Here is a 25,282-nt window from a genome sequence, read left to right as displayed (position 1 = left end):
AAAATGGTAAAACATCAAGAACTCACTGAAAAGGAAAGAATCTGAACGAAAGCACTCCATGATGCTGGATGGTCTTTGAGACAAATAGGGAAAGACATAAAGTGTTCTCACAGTGTGGCTCAGTATGCTTTGAAGTGCATTGCTGGCACTGGTACTCACAAAATAGAAGAGTCAGAAAATGAAAGCTGACTGAAACAGATCTCAAGACCTCAAGATTTTCAGTACTAGAAACAGAAGTAAGACAACTGTTAATGCTCAGGCAGAGATAAATGCTTCTAGATCCGAGTCTGAGAAGGTCTCTAGAATGACCATAAGCAGACAACTGAATGAACAAGGCTAGAAGAAAGAATAGCTGCTAAGAAGCCATTATTGAGGCCTGCAAACAGCCAGAAACACCCCAGAGCACAAACACTAGACTTTAGTTGACTGGAAAAAGGCACTCTTGACTGATGAGTCCACGTTTGAATTTTTTGGTCAGCATCATCATGTTCATGTCCACAGAGAAGTTGGAGAACGTTTTGATGCTAGATGCTTTGCACTCACAGTGAAACACAGTGGAGATTCAATTATGGTATGGGGTTCCATTTCTAGAAAAGGCATTAGCAAATTAATGAAAATCAACAGTATCATGAACAAGAAGGTCTGCCGCAACATCTTGGAATCCCTTCTGGACTGAAATTGATTTGTCATGGATTCATAACCAATAGGACAATGACCCCAAGCATACTTCAGTGTGCAGTGAAGATTTGACCAATAAAAAGGAATCTTGAGTACTGGACCTGATAAACTGGGTAAGTCAAAGGCAAGATTTGGGATTTAGTGAATTCAATGATGGATTGCACAAAGGTTTACCCAAAGCAAGTCTCTGTGAACAGCTAGAAACTATTTGGAACTCAATAAAAGTCATAAAAGACACTCTTGAAAAGTACAGAAACAAAATGCTATAAAAAAGATTATTTTTAGGTTATGTGTGCATAAAGGCAATTTAACAGCCTTTAATCACATGTCAAAGTGATGTCAAAAGTGTTTGCTTTTTTGTGCCAGGCTGTAAATATGCCTTTTAATGCTCTACAGCTAGACATTTTAATATGGGAGCCTGGGGGCTTGACTCTCTTTTGGAGCCAGCCTCAAATGTCAATTATAGAGGAACTGCAATTTTTGGCAGTGTGTTAACTGTGTTAACTTTATTTTTTATTTCTGGAGGATGTCCGTTGCTAATACTCATTATTACACCACTGCACTACACAAGAGCCTGCTTTCTTGAAAATCTAAGAAAAACAAAAGAAATATTTATGACCCCCCCACACCCCCCAAAAAAGACCGTCAGTGGTCTATAAAATTAGTCTCTGAATGAATGTGAGAGTGCTACAACTGCAGTCACCATTGTGTTTATCTGGTCTTTAAAAATCATGCTCTGGCCCAACAGGACTCTGAGCATTGTCCGTCACACAGTGACCCTCAGCACCCTGACGGATCTTCAGGAGCCACCCACAGCTTCCTGCATCAGCTAACAATAGGCAGTTGGACTTTTTCATTGCGCTTACCAAGCAGAATGACTTGTCAGAGTCAATTATTATTAATGCCGATGTATTTTGTTTTGCTGAAACCCCCTCTTATGTGCTGGCACCACTCTGTAGTATGTAATTAGTCAGCGAGTGCAGATAAATATAGAAATCTACCTCATGAACCAGCAAACATTGTTTCAATAGCCAGTGGAACAATACACTGATACACTAAGCAATATCTATATCTATATGATGCAGCCTGCAGCATATTTCTGTTACAGCTATTTAGTGATTAAAAAATAAACTCATTTTTATCACTCTTTATTACTGAAAAAAAAAATCAACATATAATGAGCAACAAAATCACATAAAAACAAAGAAAAATAGCGTAATAGCATATTTTATTATTGTAGCACAAGAACAAAGTATTATGTTAACACTAGCCTATTGCTTTTATGTCAATTTAGTGTTTATCATTATTATTATTATTATTATTATTATTATTATTATTATTATTATTATTAACGCTCAATTGTTATTGGCCTACAAGAGGAGAAAATTTTCTTTTGCTTCTGCGTTGCAACCATCTGTATCCGATCATTCGAATAATTAAAAAAGAAAAACAAACAAAACGCATGCACAGCATAAACGACGCGTTTTATTCTCGGTAAATCTCTAAAACCTGGCTGAGCATTATTTTAAATATTTTTTTTTACATGAAACAATTTCTTTCAGTTTGCACGTGAAGTGTGTCCCCTCCATCGGCTCTGGTCGTCTGTTCAGGCATTTTTCTGAGGCGTCAGAGAGCATTTGTCACATGACTTAAGTATCCACCAATAGCAGCGTGGCAGACTAACTTTGGTGATAAGCGAATCTCAGTAAAGAGCGAGCGGAGGAAAAGAGTTTCACTCTGAGCTCTTGAATGGTCATCATCGTACTACACTTACTACCGGCCCTCCTGACTCCTAAAGCATCCCTATTATAGACAGTACTCATCCGGATTTCTATTGGCCTTTCTTTCTTTTTTTCCGTCTTCTTTTTTTTTTTTTTAATTTTGTTCTCCTCTGCAGCCCATGCAAGGCTGCTGCAACACCTACATCCAGGTTTTAACCATCCGACAATCATCACTGACTGCCTGCTGTCTGCTGCTCAAATGTTGGGAGACAAGGCTCACGGTAAGTCCCTCCGCTTTTGTACACGGTTTTCTACATTTACTGCTTCCATCACCTTCAGAGCTATGACATTTTTTCTTTTCTAATTCTAGTGGAAAAAACACAAAACATCCAGAAAAATATAAAATGCTTCAAGGTCTGCACACATAAACTCCAAAGACATCTAGCCTGTTGTTTAATTAAGATGAACTGCTAGATAATGAAATGGCAGCATTTGTAATGCAGATTTCAACAAGGCAACTAACAGAAATAACACAATTTAGAAAAGCTGCTGTTTTAAAAAAATTTTTTAAACTCTAAATATTGCAGCTATGTGAACAATAAACAAAATGTAATAATAATAATAATAATAATAATAATAATAATAATAATAATAATAATAATATCTGTGCAGCTGAGGGCGCGCAAGCTGCGATACCTCTTCCAGCGTGCTCCAACACTTCCTCGCCGTTTAGAGGCCTACAAATGTGTCGTTGGTTATTCACGTTACCGGTGATTCATTTCAGTTTATTGTATGAAGAGACGGTTTCTTTTCTTTACTTTCTTTCTTTCTTTTCTTTTCTTTTTTTTCTTTTTTTTTTTTTTTTTTAAACAGAAAAAAAAAGCAAGCATTTTTCTGGATAATACTTAATTCAACCGCCATATGTGTCTGTAGGTTCATAAACGACGTCAGCTTAGCAAAGTGACTGAACCAGATGAGATTCAACAGAGGAGTCAGTTCAGGTGAACGCATCTCTCTCTGTAAGAAAACAACAAACACACAAACGAACAAAGAAATAAACAAAACCAACCAACCAACAAAACTAGAGACAGTTCATTGTGAGGCGGTCATTATATAATTTAACAGAGAAAGAGAGAGAGAACCTCACTGATGGCGGTATTAGTGTTTGTAAGCAAAATAACTTCATTTTTATTTCGCTTTTTGTCAATTCAAAAAACAGTCAGACTTACGCACACAGATGCGGTCTTTGCTATGCCCACGTAAAAAATGCGCTGCTTTAGCAACACACGAGATTAGAAAGTTACCTGAAATAAACGCCTCAGTTTAGATGAATATTGCCTATTTAAGATACGCCCCTGTGTGTGTGTGTGTGTGTGTGTGTGCGCGCTTATTTTCCCTGTAATTCTTTTTAAAAAAATAGGATTTGAAATTACGCATAACACATTTTTTTCCACTCCTGCACATACATTATGTTTATTGCGTTTAATTATATAATGTAAATTCAATTTATAATTTAGATCTACTTTAAACCCAAATAAATGCAATTATTTAAAAAAGTTAAATGTTAATTTACAATTAATGTATGCAAACGTCTATTATTTTTTTTTTTTAATATTACCTTTATTTTATGCCAGATTTCCCTGGCAACAAACTGTAAAAGTCTCCAACAGAGATGAAACAACAATAAAATGAAGGCAAATTGCTAAGAGCGGTAATTTGATTTAAAAAGTGAAAAAGTATATTATTACGTTTGTATAATGTTTTATAATAATAACAAGGACGTAGTTTTTGTTTTTCTTTTTTTTTTTAATTGTTCTTTTAATTGTTCATAAATCACGACAGAAAAATCTGCCGGGGACCTTTGCATAGTACAATTATTATGCTTTTGTGGTGCTTCTGTATGTGTGTGCATGTGTGCCAGGTGTGACTTTGAAAGTAATGGAGTACACATACGATGAGGACCTGGAAGAGCTGTGTCCTGTGTGCGGAGACAAAGTTTCTGGATACCACTACGGCCTGCTGACCTGTGAGAGCTGCAAGGTAACCAGGCAAAATTTAGCCACGCACGAGTGTTTATTAATACATATTTTTAAATAACCACAGACACTAAAACCTGTTGCTGTTGTAGTGATTTTTCACAAGAAACTGTTCAACGGCAGCTGCAGCTACATTATCTGGTGCTTTTAATATTAGTCACAATAATGCAATATGAATCCCAAAAGGCCATTGCCTTCCATGTTTTATTTTGAAATGGACAATGGTATTTTATTTTCGACCAGTTGCCTGGTACTAGTCTGTCGCTTGTATTCAGGGCTTCTTCAAGAGGACAGTGCAGAACAACAAGAGGTACACGTGTGCGGAAAACCAGGAGTGCAAAATAGACAAGACCCAGAGGAAAAGATGTCCCTTCTGTCGATTCCAGAAATGCCTCAATGTCGGGATGCGGCTGGAAGGTACAGTTTGCTACACACAACCCGCTATTCAATGCATTTACTGCAATAATAATAATAATAATAATAATAATAATAATAATAATAATAATAATAATAATAATAATAATAATATCAGAATAAAAAATGGAACAGAGACTTTTTGCCAATGTTTTGTCATTATTTATGTTATTATATTAAAATTCCAAAAATAATTTCACTAATTTAATTGTGTCTGTAACACTGAAGGATTTAAAAAAAAATTATTTATTTTATATATATATATATGTGTGTGTGTGTGTGTGTGCAGAATTCTCTTCTATGATCCTCCTTAGAATATGTACTGATTAGTTGGTGGTGGCTATCATGCTGGTTGCTGGCTATCATGTTGTGTTTCCTGTACACATGGGATGGGATTAATTCCCAGACAGCAATGCAAAGGAAAGCACCTGCTTCCGTAGCACAAAAATGACACATTCTTGTCTTGCTGATAAAGCTCCGGAGACTCCCCAGGGAAGAAGGAGTAAAGCTGCACAGACTCTGTGGGGATTCTTCTCAGCCCTAAAAAGGGAAGCAAAAATGACCAACAAGCCTGTTATTTACTTTGATCGAATACTTGAGGATTACTTTCTCTCAGAGTTCAGTGCTCAGTAAACTGAGCAGATTTGGACAGTGTAAGAGACTTCAGCAGAATGAATCATTTTTCTCTGTGTAAACCTGTTTTTCTCCTTTTGTCTCATGTGTGACAGCGGTGCGCGCAGACCGCATGCGTGGGGGTAGGAATAAGTTTGGCCCCATGTACAAGCGAGACAGGGCCTTGAAGCAGCAGAAGAAGGCTTTGATACGATCCAATGGTTTCAAGTTGGAGAGCACGGCCCCTCCGCCAGCCTCTCCTCTGCAGGCAGACTACGGCTTCACTGGCACCCTACACACCCTTCCCACCATCTCTAAAAGCCTGCTCCCCTCCACCCCAAGCTCCATCACGCCCACAGACTACGAAGCCAACCTCTATGGACCCCCATCTTTGGGCATGGCCATGCAATCACATGTGCCCCTCACCACCCAGTACCAGTACACAGCCTTTCCCGGCAGGGCAATTAAAGCCGAGTGTCCTGACTACACCAGCTCCCCTGAGACTCTGACAGGATACCCCTACCCAGACATGTACCCCTCAGCCTCGCCGCAGCCACCCAGTCTGCCGCCACTGGTTCTGGAGCTGCTGCGCTGTGACCCAGATGAGCTGGTGGTCCAGAATAAGATTGTGGCTCATCTGCAGCAGGAGCAAAATGGCCGGGGTCGACTGGACAAGCCCAGCACCTTCAGCCTCATGTGTCGCATGGCAGACCAGACTCTCTTCTCCATAGTGGAGTGGGCTCGGAGCTGCATCTTCTTTAAGGAGTTGCGGGTGAGTAGCCAACTTTTTACTGTATACTAAAGGTGGAGAATTTTCAAAACTTAAATTGAAAAACCCATGACAAAGACCCATCTCCATTCAAGCTCCATGATATGTTTTAGTAAATGTGAAATCTACTTTTATGACATTTTATGCATTACAAATGAACAAAATGAATGAAATTGCTGCCTACTTCCAAATTAGAATTATCACGTGTGGATTCCAACAGCAAAGAATTTGTCATCCAGTGGTCTGTTTAGATTTAGGTAACCTTTTCTCTCAATTATTTCAATCACTTCAATCCCACATTCTGTTTTACAAGAATTCACAAATCAAAATCGACAAATTGAAATAAAAAATATAAAAGAAAACACATATAAACCAAGGGACAAGCAAGACAGTACAAATCATTAGAAACAGTCATAACACCTCTTTGGAAAAGTTGAACATTTCTGAAGATCTTTTATGGTTATTTCTAAAATATACAGAATTAAAAAAAAAAAAATCATCACGTTCGTACGTTCATGAAAGCTTTTTACAAGGACAGCTCAGCCTATTCTTCCTTTATTTCTGTTTTCGTTTTCCTCTAAAACACAAAACAAAACAAAGCAAAAAATATGGTACATGGTGCTGTGATGTTTCTCTTTCTGAAAAGGGTTTTTTCAAGATGAAGCTGTTTATTTTAAGTTTTTATTAATAAGTTCGCAGGCTTTCAGGCCTTTTTCGTAAGAGCACATAAATGAATGGAATTCAAATTTGATAGAGCTGACTCCCACGGCTGACTCCCAACCTCTTTGTAATCCATTCAGAAAGTGTTCGCAGCCTTTTCTGCTTAGGAGGCAAACCACATCTGGCAACTGCCGGTATTATCGTAAGCCTCGCTTAAAGAGCATTAATGCAAATGCTGTTTCTGATTTCATGTTCATCAAATGTTCAGCTCATTGTTACTGTAATGGAGAAATTGTTTTACATAACTGTTAACATATGAATTTAAAATCTCGAATATCTAAAGGATGTGCAAGCATGAGCTTAGGGTCTCACTTGAGTTATTTTTTCTCAAAAGGAATAGAAACAAATGATATATAAAACTGTATAAAATAGCTGTCACATATGATGTGATACAGTAATATAGATTAAAGAAAAAACAAATTCTTTCTAAGATGTTGGACAACCAGAAGAGCTTTAATTCATGTTAGCATTGATTCTTCTACTCTCTGGAACTCTGCTGAATTGAAGGATATCTTTCAAAAGATATTCTCTCATATGGTCGATTATGGTGATAACACATCCCATAGGTGTTTGGTTGGGCTGAGATCATTTTTAATCCTCATAAAACCATTCACTGCCTTACTGATGGAGATAGGTGGACCCGAACCATGGCAGCAAAATGCCTCCCAAAGCAAAACAGACCCAGTTTAATAGTCCAGTCTTTTGTCACCCGTCTGAATGCACATCTCATACTCTGAGTGAAAGTGGTGGATAATTATTCTTTCCAGACAAATCAGACAGGTAACACAACAAAGGAAATATCACCTTCTTCAATAAGTCATGATATGATGTGTGTGCTGACAAACAAACATCTGTCAACAAGCCATGGCCAAAGGGATTCTACCAATTAAACAGTTTAACTAGCAACAAAAGGTTGATGCTGTCCTTGGTGAGATTTGGTCCTTGGTGTCTTTTCATCAGATGCAGTTTATTTACTCAGGTACAGTCAGAGCAATTCTGCTCCTTTCCTGCTTCACACGCAATCACTTGTAGATATTTACTCCTGGAACTGCTACAGGCTTCCATATGAGGAGCTGCACAGTCTTCTACTGCAAGTTACTCTGCGGATAAATGCACTCAGAATCCACTTCCATCAATATTTTGGCAAGCTGGATTGCCTGTTAGTGGTTCATGTTCTTACATTTGAAAAACATTGTGTGGTTTTTTTATGATTGGATTGCATTCAGCACTTCATGCAGTCATCAATTAATCACTCACCATTACAGAAAAATTATGAACAGATATACTCATTTAGATGTTGACATTTCTGAGTCCAACCTGCATGCAGGTAAAAGGAATTTGAATTGTAACTCTTCAACAAATTCACCAGAAACATCTCTTTTCCAGTATTTTTCCATATTATACAGTTTGTTCCTTTCTTCAGTACAAAGATTCTTTTTAAAAACATTTTTAAATTGCTTATTTTTCCCAAAATCTTTTATGGATTTTCCTCTGGTCTTCATATCTGATGAAAATGTATCCCATCTCGATAAGGAATTTTTGCCAGTGGCAACTAGACATACCGTAGTCCATATAGTGCAAACAGCAATCAAATCAGAAATGGAATTTCACCCTCACAGTTTGCAGTGCTGCACATTAAAACCTACCCTGATCTACCTTCATGTTTAATTTTGATCTTGGCATGTCTGGTTAAACGGTGCTAATCAACAGCATTTAACCTTTAAGAGGAAAGAGCAAGACATGATATAATACTGCACTTTTCTTTTTTAAAAAGCTATTAAAATAGTTTAAAAATAATTAAAATAAATAAAATAATAATCAAAAAGCTATTAATCTTAGCAGTATTGAACAATGAATATATTGGCAGGCTTTGTTCATTGTCTATAAGGGAAGGAGCTCAGCAAAGGACAAGCCAAGAAGCTGCGCAAGCTCTACGAGGCCCAAGAAAAATTACACAATGAATATCTTCATTATAGCCTACATTATTTGCAGAATGAAAGCTATCGATTGTGTTTTCAAAGTTTTATATGTATATGTGTGTGTTGGGAAGGATTATTGAGTAAGTGTGCCTTAGAGCTTTCATTTCATTTAGTGTGTGCTCAGTGTCCATCTCCAACAGCTCCAACAGCTCCAAAGTATGAAATCAGAGAAAAACTGATTGCTTCTGAGAACATCCATGCTGATTAGTCTGTTTTATTGTTACTTTTGTATGTTTATTGTCTCAGAAACAAAGCTTCCATTGTGGTGATGATGTTTTTTTTTTCAGTTTTGCTTCTTACCACACAAACACAAAAAGGTATCTTTATGCTCTTTGCGAGGGGGGATACTTGGCTGAACCAGTCTTACCAGTACAGGAGGAATGCACAATGGCTTCCCATATTTTGTTATCAAGAATCTGATACACAAAAATTTCTACATTTACTAAGATTTCTCTTAGTAAATGTATCACTACTTATTACCTTTGCACAAAATTACTATGGGATGCAGATATCAAACTACTCTTGAGAGTCAAGTAAATTGCTTGAGTTTACTTCACAGCACATTATGTGAAGCAAGAGTCGCACATTAGCTCTACTCATCTATGCCTTCAGCAATCGCCATAAACCCATTACACTCATGGCGTCGCAGTTTCACAATTCTAACTGGAAAGGAAATGAACTAAATTTTAAATGTTATGGAACAAACAGAAAAATACATTATGGCAGAATGTGCAAATATGCCCATATGTTGGAACATTCCACAACATTCCCAACATGACTAATAATGCAAAGTAATGACGCAAATTAATTCAAAACTCAATATCTAAGATACAAAGCTGATTTTCTTATTGTTTATCTCAAATTCCACTTTGTAGCCTCAGCATTTACCCATTTATGTTGTTAAGTATATAGAGTTCTTTACATAGAAATAAGCTGGCAGCAGCAAATGAATTATGAGTAACCTTAGACTTCATCATCTAATAAAAGCACTTCAATCAGGCTTAGAATTTTTTGTAAAATTATAAATCTAATTTGTAGACTTAATTTATCACAGCTCATTTTGAAGCGTATTATTTTTACAATTAATAATATTAGAATTATTACTAGGACATGCTACAGTATTGCTTTTCCTGTTTGTGGTGTTGGCACATTCATACTTAATCACAATGAGAACAATAAATAAATGTGTGGTTTACATGTTAAAAATGGGTAATTTGGCATCATAATATTTGACATAAATTCATAGTAATAGATTTCTAGTAAGATACAGTACAAATGCATTTTCTAGCAAATATTGCTGGTTAGACATAAACTTGAATCTGTCAAACTTAACAATATATTGAAGTAAACTAAGCGATATAAATTATAAATAATAAAAATAAATAATTTAAATAATATATTTTTACATTTGAAGTATGTTATAATTTGCATGAATGTTTTATGGCATAAATTAATTCCCCAAACATGAAAGTGTTGTCATGCCGTGCACCAAAATATGAAGAAAGGTTTACACCTCTGGTTATCCTCCTATTTCAATATTGTAAAGTGATTCTCTGACATGACAAATACAGAGCTTTATTTTGCCTGCCAGGACTGTCTTTTTATACACACCTGATATACTACTGTTGACAGTTATACCATTTTTATGCACAGTGGACTGCCAACATGGACAGTGAAAACAAAGCTGTGCATATTTTGCCAAGAAACACTCCCGCTGAAAGAGCTGTTTCCTTGGGCTGGATAATTACATTCCATGCAGACGATAACGGGGGAATGTCAGCTCTCCTCTGCAGCTCTTCTCTGCACTTGCCTACATTGTTACTGCATTATTTGCAGAATGAAAGCTATCGATTGCTGCAATTTCCCCAGAGGTGGCCTTTGTCTGTCATATGTTTGACCTTCTGCTCACCTGGTGATGATGGAAAACATGGCTGAGGTGTGCATAATGAAAACAAATGTTGAGTTACTAAAGCCTGAATGTTTTTACTTAAAATACATGTAATTTCTAAATATGAAATTGCAGACAGGAGGCAAGACAGTATTTTATAACTTCAGGGTAAAACTTACTAAATATTAAATGTTGTAAATAAAAAAAAACAGCAACTTTGGATGAGCTGAATGCTGCTTTCTGATGAAGAAGCCTTGTTTCATGTTCAGTCTTTTATTGCTAATATTCAAATCAACAGGTTTGTTTTTTATTTTGAGTCCCTCTGTTGACTTCATTTCCTATAGGTTGTCCTTAGGTCACCTGAGTATGTGATATATAATGAATTATTAGCTCCTATATAAGCAATGCGTAGGGTTTTTTTTTTTTTTTTTTTTGTGTTCTTCTATTTTTGTGACCAAATACACACCCTGAGTGTTCCACTCATCAATTACTAAATACAGCCACACAACTAGAAAGCAAACAATCCTCAGGCTTGGTTAAAAACTGCTACTGTATATCACTTGCTGTTTCATATCTTAGAACACATGTAGCTGATCGATTTGCAAGAAGGTAGGTCTGGTACCGTATTTCTAATCAAAGCATGCAAATTCCAGTTGTTCTCAGTCTTGTTGCAGACAGAGTTGCTACTTTGACCAAAACTGGTGAAACTAATATATTTTCTTTGTAACTTGATAAGAAATGGCATGGCCAAATTTAGTCTCTGCAGCTCAGAAAGTAATAGCTGTCTTTGGAAGATCAAGTTTTGGAAACAGTAGTGACAGACCTGCAGTGGAATAGTAAAATTCATTTAACATTCTCTACATTGATTTAAAAAAAACTTAATATCAATTATCATATAAACTTAATATCAAATGCAAAACATTTTGCTTTTCATGACTTGGGCCAGTATAGTTGCTGGAGATCTTTTGGAGTTTGCTCCCCTCTAACAGTCAGTGCGAGCGGTACACCAAAATATGACTACTGAATATGAATGGCTCAACTAACTGAAATCCTTCACTTTTATCCATGTGAAAGCCAAAAAAGTCATTTTATTGTCTGACCTGGGCTACCAAGAAGGAGTTTTCAGGGTTTCTCAAAAATTCAAAATGTCAGTTAACCTGTCAACACTCTCCAGGTTGCTGGTAACCCATCAAAGGTTAGAAACATAGTTAGGGTTTAAACTTTGCAAGACGTCTGCCACATGTAACAGATATCGCTTGGAAAGTATTGTCATAGTTATTTTACAGAGGAAAGTGTCAGTACTGGATTGGTATTGGCAGATACTCAAGGTTGCAATATCCGTATTGGTAGCACTCTGGAAATCCTGTTTCTGCAGCTCAGCAGACAATCAAATTTTATGATCATTTCATAAAATGTTGCTCTCACAGGTAAAATATGACACTTGACATGGATATAACCTGATATATCAGTTTCAGCCCAGCTTCACACTCTAACATGGAGAAACATTAAGTATCCATGTGGTAGATGAAATAAAGCCTTTCTCCCCACATTCAGCCTGATTCTTCTGAGCATTTTCTTTTCTTTCTTTTTTTTTTTTTTTGAACACTCAGCTGCAGCTGAGTGTCCAACTTCTTTTGGAGAGGAAGCAAAGGAGGTCGCCGAGACCTCTTGCTTCCTTAACCCCTTCCTTTATCACTGTATGCCCAGACCCCCACCAATGCACCGGTGCAGATGAGTGTGTGGCAAGATTGGACCCACTGTGACTGATATATAGCTTCATTCAGATGGACTGTCATTCTGTCAGCTCCATGTCAGATGAATGGGGTCTGGGCCTATTAACAGCTGTGGCCACAAAATTACTGACTGCTGTGTCCTTCACTTTACAGACAATATTGTGGCAGGGGGCTTGTCGGTCTGATAGTGTTGGGTGGGGTCTCAATCTGAAAACCCACACATACACCATCCCCCAGTGCAGAGTAGAAAAGGGAAAGGTGGGGGTGTTGGGGGAGAGGTGAGAAGGCTGAAGAGGTCTTAGTCATTGCTGGTAAACACACAACATGGGCCAATATGACACAACATGGGCCAGTATGACACACACAGTCATGAATAACATACTTGTTATTAATGGCCTCATTGTTCTCTTAATTTTTTCTTCATTTTTTCCCCACATATCTATTGAGATTTGGAAATTGATGACAGTGATGTAACTGTAAATATTTATCATTTTTCCAGTCAGAAACAATCTTAATATTCGAGTGAGTTTATAATGAAAAACTATCCATCTGGATTTTCTGTGCTTACCTTTGTCTTTCATTTTGTTCATCTGGCTCCATATCTGCCTTTCATCACATCTGTGCGTGTGTGTGTGTGTGTGTGTGTGTGTGTGTGTGTGTGTGTGTGTGTGTGTGTGTGTGTGTGTGTGTGTGTGTGTGTTTCCTGAAGGTGGGAGATCAAATGAAGCTGCTCCATAACTGCTGGTCTGAACTGCTGGTCCTGGATCACATTTTCAGACAAGTGCAACACGGAAAGGAAGACAGTATCCTGCTGGTGACCGGCCAGGAGGTAACAACTCCCTTGCACAACTTCCCATCAATACAACACCCAGACTGCTTCATGCATTTACAGCACTGCACTTCATCCAGGAGTTCTGATTATTTAGTTTGTAGTGTAAAATCATATATACAGTGTGTTTAGTTAAAAAGACTCTTTAAACTCTTGTTAGGGTCAGCAGATCTATAGAGAGAATGGAAAACTCTGGAATGGAAATTTAACCAATTAATCTCTTGATATCCAGTTTGTCAGAGACCCACTTCTAGACAATTTTGTTTTCTGCTTTCAAATCATGTCCTATACAATTTGTATGAGGTGTTCTAAAAGCTAAAAATTCTATTAAATGTGGTGGACGTAACCTTTAATGATTGGAAAGTAAAATATTTTTAACATAACACTATGGAAAGAAATTCAATGTCACGTCTGTGTTCTCAGAAGCGATTTAAGAACCCTTTCGTGGCTAGAATTTAATAGGGCTTCTATTAACCTCATAACATCCACCAGCTCACCTAGGACTGGAACCACACTCTAGGATTGGGAGTGGGTTTTGTTTTAGCCACACAGTAAATAGGGAACTACTCAAAAACTAGAGCTTTTTTTTCCATTTCAGATTGTTTTTCTTTTTTCAAAGGAGTGTTCCAGATAGGCAAAAATTCTATCAAAACGGATGCATGGTAACCAAATCTTAACCCTAAATGGCTGAGCAGTCACATGGTGGATATTTACTTTGTGCTAAAGTCTCATGAATATAAGGGGCATAGAAAATAACCAGTAGCCTGTGTTGCAGGTGGAGTTGTCATCCATCCTGTCCCAAGCTGAGGGGACACTGTCCAGCCTGGTTCAAAGAGGTCAGGAGTTGGCAGCGAGGCTGCAGGTGGTGCAGGTCGACCGCAGAGAGATCGCCTGCCTGAAATTCCTCCTCCTTTTCAACCCAAGTGAGTCAGCTTGTTTGTGCATCATTGCTGCAATACGATGAGGGGATTCATAAAAAAAGGCTAATAACTATTATCCCACAACATTATCATTGCTCCTGTCTGACTTACTATGATGTTTTCCACAAACTGCTAATCAGTTTATCACACTTAAGCTGAAGCTGAAGGAGGAGACACGATACGAATATTCCTGATAGAAAATTTCTTCTTCTAAACATTAATATTTTAAGTACAGTAAGAGTGAATCTTTTGACCTTTTTGCAAATAAAACTGCTTTGAAAAGCGTGAACTTATGTGTGTGGTCTGTAAATCATGTATTTTTCAAAGCATAGCAGATGCAAAAATCAATCAACTTCATGGAGCTACATGGCCATACTGATGCTGTCTTTTCTCAGATTTTGAATAGCAACACTGACATCTTAATGAAAAAAAAATATCACAATTGCAGATAATCTGCAGTACCCTTTTTATCTATGAGGTTACAAGTGTTTTCCAAACTGGCCTTTTTCCCTCCAATAAATTCACTTAATTAAATTTCTAGGCTTGACAAAAGCTGTTATTAACAAAGACATCCTCCTCCATTGTCCACTAATGTTATTCAAAAGAAGCGTAATGGATGGGTCTATCATTTGATAGCAGGACTGGCATTCATGTAGCGGCTTGTGCAGATGGAGAGAGCATAAATGTGGCTCGCACAGATTCCCTGAAGTGTTTGCTGTTTAGCACTGGCAAAGCAGGGAACAAAGAGCTTTTTGAATGAGGAGAGCACTTGTCATAGGCAGAAAATATTTGCTGCCTTTGCCAGTGGCTCCTTTGCGTGCGCTGTTGCTTTCCCTCATCTTCAGAGTCAGGTTTGTCAGGGGTAATTTAATTGCCCTTAAGCAGTTTGAAAAGATGATTCAGAACATTGATTCAAAACATTTAATTACTGTGTGAATGGATTCTCAATGATGGGCTCAGCTGATGCTGAATGCCAGTCCACCAGAGGGCTAGGCTATTGTCTCAAATGTACCACGCACACATAAAAACACACACGTAGCCACCCACACACAATCACCTTAGTAAATACATAAAGCATAGGTACATCATACACATAACGCCCAGTACATAGTGTCTATCCCTTATATGAATGGGTTATGAACTCATTTAAATTGATTTTGAAATAAAGCTTTAATATTTGAGCCCTCCTGCACCTTCTGCTCTTCACTTGCATGTAGCCAAAGCCTTGTCAACTGAGATTGGTTAGTGGGTTTGCACTCTGTCCACGGAGGTTATTTTCTTGGCTAATTCTAGTTGGTGATTAATGGTATTTAAAAAAGTACCATTAACAACTTACTTTGGTTAAAAAAAGTAAAGCCATCTTTTCAGAACATTGGACAGAAAAAAAAAAAAAAAAAAAAAGCATTTGTTTTGGTTGTAAGGGAGGTTTAATAGACATCAGAGTTGTCATCTTTCTTGCTTTCTTCACTGACATTTTATTTGGTTGGGAACTGGTTGTGATCAGCCAGCCACAAAGTCCAGGTAGATTGAATAAGATGACAATTTTTAAATTACAATAAAAGCCCATTTTCTTTTCTTTCTTGAGCCACTCACCCAGTTTGGGAGTCTGCTTCAAGTGTTCCGATTGGACCACTGTTACCTTCACCTTCCACATCGTCCCTAGCTACTCTCTGAGACCTTGGTATTTATTGACCTTCTCATGTTCCTTCTTCTTGATGTTGCCATCACTTGGCATTGCAACGTCTATCACTACGGCTTTCTTCCTCTGCTTGTCAACCACTACTATGTCCGGTTGGTTAGCCGTTACAATTTTGTCTGTCTGTATCTGGAAGTCCCACAGGCTCTGTTATCCTAAACCACCCGTGGGGGTGTATCCCATTTTGACCTCGGGGCTTCCAGGTCATACTCAGCACAGATGTTCCTGTATACTATGCCAGCCACTTGGTTATGGTGGTCCATGTATGCCCTGCCTGCTAGCATCTTGCACCCTGCCATTATGTGCTGGATCATCTCAGGAGTATCTCTGCACAGCCTACACCTGGGATCTTGCCTGGTGTGGTACACCCCAGCCTCCTTCAATCTTGTGCTTAAAGCTTGTTCCGATGCTGCCATGATTATTGTCTCTGTGCTGTCTTTCTATGTTTTGTCAATCAATTGGTAGGATATGTCGATATCTGCCACTTCTTTTATCTGCCAGTGGTACATGCTGTGGAGGGGCATGTCCTTCCTGTCGGTTCCTTTTCTTTCTCCCTTCTTGGGTTTCTGCTGTCTGAGGTACTCACTAAAGCACATGATCCTTTGTGGCCATCTTCCTGAGGTTCTCATGGATCTTTGATGTTTCATGCAGGATAGTGGTTCTGACACTCACTAGTCTTCAGCCACCTTTTCTCCACTTTGCGTACAGTCTCAGGGTGTTGGATTTGGTAAGGAGCTTTATATATATATATATAAAACAAAATTATACTGACTTAGCTAGTGCAGTGGTTAGCAGTGATATCGCTTATATCAACAAAGATCTGGATTAAAATCTGTTGTTTTTTTTGGGGAGTATTTTGCATATGTGTTAAATGTTCTTCCTTTTTTCACTTAAATTTCGCTTAAATTTAAAGGTACCTCTTTGTGACCATCTGAAACGACAGCTTTCCCCCTTGCACTTTTGAACCAAATCTCAGTGTTGTTTAGATGTCTATAAAAATTGTCTTTTTAACATATTTCGCTGAGTGGGAATAGACTACAAACAGGAACCACAAAACTTCCAGAACCAAAAGTCACATCCTTTCCCTACAGAGTTTGTGTATTTATATTCGGATGTCTGTAATATAATGAGTTGTCATCAGCTCAGTTCATGTTACTGTTAATGTAGCCTTCAGCAGTACAGACTCTCTGACTGGGCTGAAATGAAACAGACAACATGAGCCTTCAGCTTGATCAAACAGCTAATAATGTTAAATAATCCTTATGTGCTCCTGACAACCCAGTCCCACCCTTCAAGCTAACAAGATTGGTTTCTTTATGTCTGCTAGATATGGAACTCTGACTGTCTGAGTCTATATTTTTGATACTATTGGTACAACTGCAGTTTCAAGGTGAAAATGTGCAGCTGTGGTGTAGATAAAAAAAACACTATATGTACATATAAACCCAAGGCTGACTTATATAACACAACAATAGTTATATACTGAATGAAATGCTCTCATTTAATACAGAACACTGACGGCTTTGATCAGTTTGAGTGTAAATAACTTCTCTTTAAAAATCTAACTCATTTTCTTATTGCTGTGTAAAATGATGTGATCTTAAATTAAACTTTTCATACAAACAGAGATTGTCAGCTTTCAGTAACATAACTTTACTGGGAAAATGTGCTTTAAATTTCCAGAACAAAACCAAAAAGTCCAGTCTTTGGAAGATTATTTGACTTCAAATGGCCAAGAGAGGCATCAACTCTGACCACCCACCAGATCTCTGGTTAGGTTGAATTGGTTTTTTTAGCCATAAGCACAAAAATTCCTAAATAAGAGGTGGTTGTTCACTTAACCTTAACCCAACTCCCCAGTAGCTCATCAGTACATAGTGAATTTTAAGAGGTTAACTTTGTTTTTTGTGAGTGATTATATTTCATTAGATGTGTCATACAAATGCAATTTAACCAGGAAGTCCCACCTTTCAGTAAAGCATCTCTTTGTTTTTAATCCCAAACTTTTATGGTTTTTATGGTTTATGTGTTTTTTGGAGAACCAATTTTTTTTTTTTTTTTTTTACATAATCTGATAGCATAGAGTCACACCTTCTACTTTCTGAAAATGTGTCTGCTTTAATATGGCTTAAACAAAACCCAAGTCAAAGCAAATCAACCTTGTTGGACGTTAAGAAATTAATGACTTCCTCTTCCACTAGTCAGCTGGTTCGTATTTACTCGCCCTCCATCATAATCAATTTTCCTCTTCTTTGCACATGTAGATGTAAAATTGCTGGAGAACCAGGTGTTTGTGGAGGGCGTCCAGGAACAGGTGAATGCTGCCCTGCTGGAATACACCCTGTCTGCCTATCCCCAGTTCCAAGAGAAGTTCAGCCAGCTGTTGGTACGATTGCCAGAGCTGCGCTCCCTCAGCACGCAGGCCGAGGACTACCTGTGCTACATGCACGTGAGCGGAGAGGTGCCCTGCAACAACCTGCTGATTGAGATGCTGCACGCCAAGAGAGCATGTGTGTAAAGAGCACCAGCAGGATGCTCCACTACCATTTACGAGTTGTCTAGGTGAGAGTATGTGTGTGGAAGGAAATGAGTGAGTGCCGAAAATGTCGAATGATGTTAGACAGGTTCCCTCTGGGTCATCTTTGTGAGGGCTTTTGTTTGGAGTTGGATGGGAAAAATGTTTAAAGTTTGGAATTATAAAGCTACATCTGTACTCAAAGGTAATTTTGAGATTTTGAATTTTAATGTGTTCATGTCCTGCAGAGCTACATTCATGTGACCTTTATAAACTGGATTTTCTACCTTGTTTTCAAACATTTAAAGTTAGACCTGCCTATAGAGTTACATTCTATCTATTTTGAGCAAATATAATCCCAGACAAGATTTTCTACATTCCACAGAGCTGCCCAGCAAATATTTAATCTCCAGATAAATGCCATTCATTCAAACTTTGAAAGAGCCTTTATAGTGAAATTTGCTGTCACATCACTGGGTGGGGCTATTTGCTGGATGAGCAAATGTGCATGTTTTACAACAGATGTTTTCTTTCTTTTTTATTTTAGTATTAAAATTAGACATTTTTTATGCCACACTGATCCTAGATCATTTGTTTTTATTATTTTCATGAAATGGTGTCATCACACTAGACTAGCACTGCTAGAGAAACCTAACAGACATAAGTAAAGTTTAATTTGAATCTATGTAGATGTTAATATATTAATATAGCGAAGCCAGGCTTAAGAAAAACACATTCAGTTGTTCATCAAACATCATGAAAACAGAATATGAGAGGGACAGAGAGGCAGAGAAATAAGAGACAAACAAAGCAGGAGGTAGAAGAAAGAGATTGTACACATTAATGCTTTGTGGGTAGAAAAAAAAAATAAGAAGGAAGCAAGTGCACAGAGGAGCAGACAGAAGAGGTACAATAGGCACATCAGAGTGCAATTGGTAATAGCAGGAGGAGGCATCTGTAATTTTTGTTCTTCAGCTTTCTCCGAGTCCATAATGATGCATGGAAGTAAAAGGTGCATCTGGTCACATTTGGTTTTCTGGTAAAATTTCATGAGAGTCAGTGGGGCTTGAGGAAACAATGGCCCCTCAGAGACAAAGGCTTCATGTGCACATTCACATTTGTGTCACTTTTCAACACATTAGGGTACATGTGATCAAGGAGTGATGCATCTGAGTGTGTGACGGCTGATTCTCGCAAATCACCTAAGAACCACTGACTGCTCTGTGGTTCTTAATTCAGATATAAATCTTTATATATATCATTTAAATATTTCCAGTTTTCCTGAAAAAAAAAAATCATTTAGCCAAACAAAAGGGAATTTGGGACTATTTTGAGCCAAGATTCCTCCATGTGGTGCACGAGTGAGTATCTATGGTAGCAGGACAGGGTACTATTATATGATATATTAAAAAGAATAAACTTTGCTTAGGTTATTAAAACTTTTCTGTTCTGTGTTATGCTTAAAGAGGACCTATTCTGTTCACTTCCAGCTCCATATTTTTATTCTTGGACTAGAGAGCAGCTTTGAATGATTCACAGTTACAAATAATCCTTACTACGTTATACTGGGCCTTGTTGAAGCCTCTTAGTTCATCATTTGTCTGAAACACACTGTTTCTTTCCCCCTCCGTTTAAACTAGCTTTCTTCTTATTGGCTGCCCCTCACAAGCAAAAGTCTTGAACAGAAAGTGGGTGGAGTGTCTGTGTTCACAGCCAGGTGACTGTGTTTGGGATAAACAAATTCAAATTGAAATTTTTTGTTGTTTTATTGGCATGACAGCTTCTAAAAGCAAAGCTTGAAATTTCAGTTTTTTATAAAAATGTATATATTATATGCATGTGTGTGTTTGTGTGTGTGACATCCCTTATGACATCATACAGAGCCACGAGAAGAAAAACTGTTAGAAACAACACAATTAGAACACTGTGTAGCCTGAACTCATTATTCGACCTCATTATTGGAATGTTTGGTCATGTTTAATATGAACATCCACCACTGTAACAGCATACTAGACAAAATATGAAGATAAGGAAAAGCATTATAGATTCCCTTTAAGTGAGTGACATATTCATTGACTTTACAGATACATTAATTTGTTTGTTTGTTTGTTTGTTTTTAAAAAATATGTATATAAAAAAATCAGGTGGTATTCTCATTCTGTTCAAATTTGACCTCTAATTTTCAGGATAAATGGTTTATTTGTTCATTTAGCTTGAACCATCCTTCTACTTGGAAGAAGAAGTTATTTGTTTTTGTTTTGCATTGACTACTCAGTGACTCGTGATGTATTCATTCTGCTGACATCATCTCTGTGTGACACACAGGCTGCAGTAGGGTTCAAACAGCAAACCTACAGCGAAAGCTTGCTAACAACAACCTGTACAGCTGACCTGATCTAAACATATGTTGCTTAGTGGGTATTTCTCTTTTTCATAGATAGAGCTGGGCAGCTAAACAAGCTATGAAGAATGTTGATTGGACTGGCAGAATAGCACTCAGTGAGCACATCATCAGACTTTTTTTGAATTCCTTTGTGAAAGAGCAATGGGTGCAGAGATTCAGAGGTGTGGAGCCATCACAGGTCACTGAAACTCTGTACTGCAAAGAATAATGACGGCATACTTTATACTGAAATAAGACAGCTGGTGGACAGCCTGGCATCCACTGAGTCCAGAAACCTTAAGTCTGGGTAAAAAACACTGTTCTGTGTATTTGTAGCAACATTTGTGGCACTTCCTTTGTTGAAAAGTAACACTCGTGTGTTCTGTCCTACACTGTTCTCTCACACACTCTAAGCGACCATCATTGTCACTGTGGCCGAGCAAAAACAAAGACACAGTCCACGCTGTGTTTGTAACGTTGTGCAGCCATTTCAGATAATTTCTTGTTGGTCCACTGACGTGGCAGTGTATCACGGTATTGTAGACAATCACTCCACCAGCCTTAACTTAACGTCAGCACCCACACACACACACACACACACACACTTAGTTTTCCAATTGAGACAGCTATGTGTTATCACTCTGTATAGTATATTTATGTTGTGAAGTGAATATCTACTGCAAGATAAAGATACATTTCAGCACAGAAAAAGTTCTCTGCTTTATGTTGAGGTCAAATTGCTACTATTGTGGAACTGATTCTCTCGCTATTGCTTTCTTTGTTTTTGCTCTTGGTTCACTCTTTTGTTTTTCCTGTGAGTTGAGCGTCTGTCCTGTCTTAAACTGAAGTGCTTTTCTCCCCAAAGAGAGAGTGACCAAAATGTTTTTTTTTTTTTTTAAATATATTTTATTGTAACAGCATCAAACCAATAAAAAAAAAATCAATAAAGTAAAACTCTACTGGTGTGTTGGCAGTTTTTACACAACATTCATCAGCTGTGCACAAAAGATACAGAGCCTTGTCTCGCTGCAGAAATATTCACATCGGTTATGTTCTGTTCTAAATCAAACAGCAGTGAAATCCTGACTGGAATGTCAGTAGTTTAAAATACACAGCATTTTACTGACAATTTGGCCACAGTGTAATATGTATTTCCCTTTTTAAAAAAATCTTTTGTGAAAATGTTTTTAACCTCCCAACATCTACTAGGTCATCAGTGACCCGACTAGGTTTAGGATCTTTTTTTGTTAGCAACATGCTAAATAGGCAGATTTTCCAAAACGACATGCTGTTACATTTCAAATGACGTCTGATAGATTTTGACATTACATTTTTCTGCTAAAAGCTTCTCATATTCCAAACAGGTGAAAATTCTATGAAAACTGGTGGATATTAATTTAACCATAGATGGGTCACCAATGATCTGGTGGATATTAAGCAATTAAGGATGTCAGAAAAAAGAATGTCTTTCCTCTAATGTCCATCTACATAATCTTTAAATGCACATCATACACCAAAATACACCATGCTGTTTAAAAAAACATGTAACAATTCTTATTCTTATTCTTATATATCTGCATCAGCTGCTGCAGCTTCAGGCAGGTGATGGTATCCACAAATCCTGGAAAGTCCTCATAAATATGCAGCATATCTGCATGCAGAAACAGCCTAGAGTAAACATCTCTCTAGGAAGGACAGGGAGCATCAAAATGGCTGCTGTAGAGGTGCTACAAGATGTGGCACCTCATATAGATAGTACTAAACAGAGGGGAAGAGGATGAACACTTCTTGTTCCTCAACTCTTCAGAGTGCTTAGCATGTAAGTTAGGAAAGCTTTTAAGTTAGCTTTTAAGCTTTTGAGCTTTTTGACCCGGTGTTCCATTTCTTATGTGACTGCACAGCATTTTTATAATTTTTCACCCACACATATTGAGACAATGTCTCAAATTTTGACTGGCAAAATCAACAAACTAGTCGCACAAGAAATGTGTGGCTGAAAAAGAGGAGCTGTAATAACAGAGATTTAGCAGTTATTGCTGTAGAACAAAAGTTAATACACAAGCATACATTTACTATTGCAAAAGACACAAGTCAGATACATCCCAATTTCAGACAGCTCTCAGTATTAGTAACATGTCCCTTATTCTTCCACATAAACATACACCTTGGCCCACATTTAGTCTGTTGGGATCTGGTCAGCTCAAAGGTCTGTGTTTTACACTCCACACATTGAAGTGATCCTGCCTTTTAAACTGTAAGGCTACAGTTTTACTATATGATATTAAATACACATTAATAATCTTGGTGATTCATTGAATTTGTACATCCACTACATCATGTCATTTGTTCTTCCCTTTAATGCTAAGCTTGAATTACTATTGAAGCATGGAGTTATTTCCACTGATCTTGTGGACAGGAAGAATAAGAATGAAGCCCAGCATTAAAACCAGCCACATATTTCAGTGCATATGAAATTTGAATGAAAGAGAGGGCAACTTATGCACCACAATGGAAGTCCGGTGTCTAAATGGGAAATACAATTAGATAACCCACCCATATACAAAGACATTTGTATATGAAATTCATTTCTAATATTGTTACATTATAGCAACAGCTTCCTGTTGTTCCAGATACAGCATCCTGATTATGATGCAGAATTTACAGAAACAGTTTTCAGGGAGGTACTTCAGGTCTGCTGTAGAGAATAGTTTGCAATCACAGAAACCTGATAAAGCTCTTACCTACTGACAACAGAAGCACCACAAAACATCTTAAGTGTACTCAGAACTGATATGTTATTGGTTGAAGTGAGGGTGAAGGTCACTGTGTGACAAACTATTTCTATACTCATATGAATAAGTGGTCACAAAGTTAAAGATCCCTCCAGACATGTATAAAGGAAAATTATTTGTGTTTGATTATTTTTCCTGGATTGACAAAGCCACTGTGAAGGGGCCTGCTGTTTTCTGGACTCAGAATTTTGAAACCTTAACATTGTTTTTATTTTATTTTATTTTATTTTATTTTGAGCCAGAAGTGACCATAATTGGATGAAGGGGCTAACACTAGCAAGCATGGTTAGCAAGAACCTTTCATACTCTGTACAGGTGCAATACACAGATGCACATATGTAAACAGATGACAGAGTAATAAAATACTAGAATTTTGCTCACCAGAACTGGAAAACTAACTTCTTAGAAAGTCTGCACCACACATCAAGCCACATTATTTGTCAAATAACTTACAGTGGAAAGGACTGGTTCAGTGGTCGGAGTTAACAGACAGCTATTGGTTACAGCTGCCTGTGAATCAAAGCAGCCAGACTCCAAACTTTAAGCTTTTCCAAAATCCAAAAAGACACAAAAACATTCACTCAGTGTGTGAGTGTGTGCTACATGTATGAAGGGGGAAACTATACATAGAGGTCAAAAGCATCTTTTGTACCAGGCTGTAAACATGCATTTGAATTCTGTAAAATCTCTTTGTATTGACTCACTCTTGGAGCCTGCCTCAGGTGGCACCTAGAGGAACTGCATTTTTTGGCACTTTGGTGTTGGCTTTATTTTTCAGCCCTGAAGGTTGCTTGGATTTTATAAAATTAAAAAAGTTCAATTACCTGGATAAACATTCCTAACATGACATCTATGCCTTCTCCCTCAAAAAGGATAGACTCTATGATTATTAAAGTATTTTTCATTTGGACCACGCGCATTGCTGGGAGTCACCTGTTGGGTGTTGGATTTGCTTCAAGTTAATTGTGAGGTCATAAAACCTGCTTTTAACTTTGCACTTTTAACCAAGAAAATTGAACACATTGTTCTGGAGGAATCTCAAGCAACAGCAACAACATGGAAAAAACAGAGCACATTTTTATGTATGGACTGAGTGCGCTGGGACTTAAAACCTCTTCAGATGCAAGATATTAAATGAGTAAATTCTTAGCGTAACACTGATGAGATCTGAGAAGAGGACAGTCACACCACCGGAGACGATAGAGCTTCATCTTTCTTCATCATTTTTTCTTCCATGCAGTGGGTGTGTGTGTTCCTCTTTCAGCATGATGATGATGATGATGGTGAAGATGTGTGTGTAGTAACTGAGTATAGGATCTGCTCCATTTGTAGTTCAACAACCTGCATTGACATAGTGAAATGAAGTGAAAGGCATTAGCTACGACTCCCAGCTCCTTCTGACATTTAATGTTTTCTGCGTTACGAGAGTGAGAGCATGTTTGTGTACAAAAGAGAAGAGAGGGACGGAGCGAAATGAAAGGCTGAGCGAGAGAGAGCAGGTGCTGAAGTGGTTAATGGCTGACAGCGTGAATGGCCAGTGCTGAATTTTTCTGATTAAGGAAATGAACTTCTGCTTTGTCTCTGCTGTCAACCATGA

At 37.7% G+C, this 25,282-nt stretch overlaps 2 protein-coding genes across 2 annotated transcripts in view; one reads left to right on the top strand and one right to left on the bottom strand.

Moving 5' to 3' along the window:
• The first annotated feature begins 2,427 nt into the window (after positions 1 to 2,427).
• On the top strand, positions 2,428 to 21,817 carry LOC115776192 (steroidogenic factor 1-like). The gene is made up of 7 exons (XM_030723785.1): positions 2,428 to 2,680; positions 4,321 to 4,439; positions 4,711 to 4,852; positions 5,578 to 6,233; positions 13,260 to 13,379; positions 14,155 to 14,302; positions 18,260 to 21,817. Exons 1-7 carry the CDS (start codon positions 2,659 to 2,661, stop codon positions 18,511 to 18,513), a joined length of 1,461 nt encoding a protein of 486 aa, XP_030579645.1. The 5' UTR covers positions 2,428 to 2,658; the 3' UTR covers positions 18,514 to 21,817.
• The window catches only part of adgrd2 (adhesion G protein-coupled receptor D2), a 78,779-nt gene continuing 75,311 nt past the window's right edge, over positions 21,815 to 25,282 (bottom strand). The window contains exon 26 of the mRNA XM_030723784.1: positions 21,815 to 25,026. Within this exon, the coding sequence (XP_030579644.1) occupies positions 25,019 to 25,026 (8 nt within the window). The 3' untranslated portion in view covers positions 21,815 to 25,018. The remainder of the gene's footprint in view (positions 25,027 to 25,282) is intronic.

This window comes from Archocentrus centrarchus, unplaced genomic scaffold (assembly GCF_007364275.1).
Source record: "Archocentrus centrarchus isolate MPI-CPG fArcCen1 unplaced genomic scaffold, fArcCen1 scaffold_27_ctg1, whole genome shotgun sequence".
Lineage (NCBI taxonomy): Eukaryota > Metazoa > Chordata > Actinopteri > Cichliformes > Cichlidae > Archocentrus > Archocentrus centrarchus.
Note: the sequence above shows the minus strand (reverse complement) of the source record. Positions and strands in the feature narration are given on the sequence as shown.